Raw genomic sequence first — 1,848 nt, forward strand, 5'->3', positions numbered from 1 at the left:
TAACCACACTGGCATCAGCGCACCCACCAATATCGCCCCTAGTCGCCAACCATCACCACAGCCACCACAACTACAACCACGCAACCACACCGAGGCCACCACCAACAACCACAAGTCAACCGCAACAACATCATCATCATAACCAACAGCAGCAACAGCAGCAGCAACAGCAGCAGCAACAACATCATCATCATCATAACCAGCAACAAACATCCCCTCCATCTTCACCGTCGTATCCGCTGTATTCCCAACCCAAGAAGAAAGCTCACAACAGCTATCTCAATAGCAATATGAACAACAACAACAACAACAACAACAACAACAATAATAATAATAATAACGACGATGATGATGATGATGACGATAACGGAGGCAGTTATGATAATAGTCGTGCTGGAGGTTGCACGGAGGCTGATTTATCGAAGATGCAATGGTGGGACGATTATTTTTATTATTTACTACTAATAATAATGGTGATTGCAATAGTTATTATTATTGTCACTAATATTGATTCGTCGTCATCATCATCATCATCCTTATCATCATCATCATCACCACCACCACCATTCCAATAACCATCACCAACCACCACCACCATTCCCATCATCATCATCATCACCACCATCACCATCCTAATCATCATCACCATCATCTTTACCATCATCACTACTCTAATCCTCATCATCACCACTCTAATCACCATCATCTTTACCATCACCACCATTCCAATCATCATCACCACCACCATCATCATCATGATGACCGTCCTCAGGTACGTTGGCGAAATGAGCAGAGACGACTCTGCCTCGAAGCTCCTACCGACGAGATCCGGAACATTCCTGGTCAGGCTGAGCGTGGGCCATGATAGAAGAGGCGAATACGCCATCAGTTTGAAGTTAGTGGAATGAAGGAATAGATGGAGGAATGAATGAATGAAGGAATGAATTGTTGGATGGATGAATTGCTGGATCTATCCATCTATCTATCTTTCCATTTGTAAATTAATTAATTTATTCATTCATTCTTCCAGTCATTCATTCTTTCACTCATTCATTAATTCTGCCAGTCATTCATTCATTCAACCATAATTGTCCAGAATCGGTGACAAAGTCAACCACATAAAGATATTCAACGATAAGAAGAACAACCGACACATCCAGTCCTACTACCTCTGCTCCAACCAAACATTCCCATCCATAATTGTATGTGTGTGTGTATGTATGTGTGTTTGTATGTATGTGTGTGTTTGTATGTATATTGTGTGTGTGTGTAGCAGGGATTTGATGAATAGTGAACTTTGAACTTGGCTGAATAGGTGATAAACTAAACAACAAAATTCATTCATCCATCAATTCATTCATTCATCCATCAATTCATTCACACATCAATTCATTCATTCATCCATCAATTCATTCACACATCAATTCATTCATTCATCCATCAATTCACCCATCTATTCATTCATTCATTCAGGAATTGATTGAGCATTACCAATCGAACTCTCTGGAGAAGGTGTTCTCCGAAGTGAAGATGACTCTGCAGTACCCTATACATTCTGTCATAATGAAGCAAGGTTGGTTGGTTGGTTGAATGGTTGTGATTGGTCAGTTGATTGTGTGGTTGATCGGTTGGTTGAATGGTTGTTTGTGATTGGTCAGTTGATTGTGTGGTCGGTCGGTTGGTTGGTTAATTGGTTGGTTGAATGGTCGGTTGGTTGATTGTTTAATCAAACATTTATTCTATCTTCTAAACCTATTCAACCAACCAACCAATCACAACCAACCATCCAACCAACCAATCACAACCAACCATCCAACCAACCAATCACAACCAACCCACCAACCAATC

At 40.8% G+C, this 1,848-nt stretch overlaps 1 protein-coding gene across 1 annotated transcript in view; it reads left to right on the forward strand.

Annotated features, from left to right (window-relative positions):
- The window catches only part of HELRODRAFT_183126 (hypothetical protein), a gene marked incomplete at both ends in the record, with an annotated part of 11,026 nt that overhangs the window by 8,816 nt on the left and 362 nt on the right, over positions 1-1,848 (forward strand). Inside the window, 3 exons of the mRNA XM_009033826.1 lie at positions 258-433; positions 773-899; positions 1,474-1,557. Coding sequence (XP_009032074.1) covers positions 258-433; positions 773-899; positions 1,474-1,557 — 387 coding nt within the window. The remainder of the gene's footprint in view (positions 1-257; positions 434-772; positions 900-1,473; positions 1,558-1,848) is intronic.

Source organism: Helobdella robusta, assembly GCF_000326865.2.
Source record: "Helobdella robusta unplaced genomic scaffold HELROscaffold_99, whole genome shotgun sequence".
In the NCBI taxonomy this organism is placed as follows: Eukaryota; Metazoa; Annelida; class Clitellata; order Rhynchobdellida; family Glossiphoniidae; genus Helobdella; species Helobdella robusta.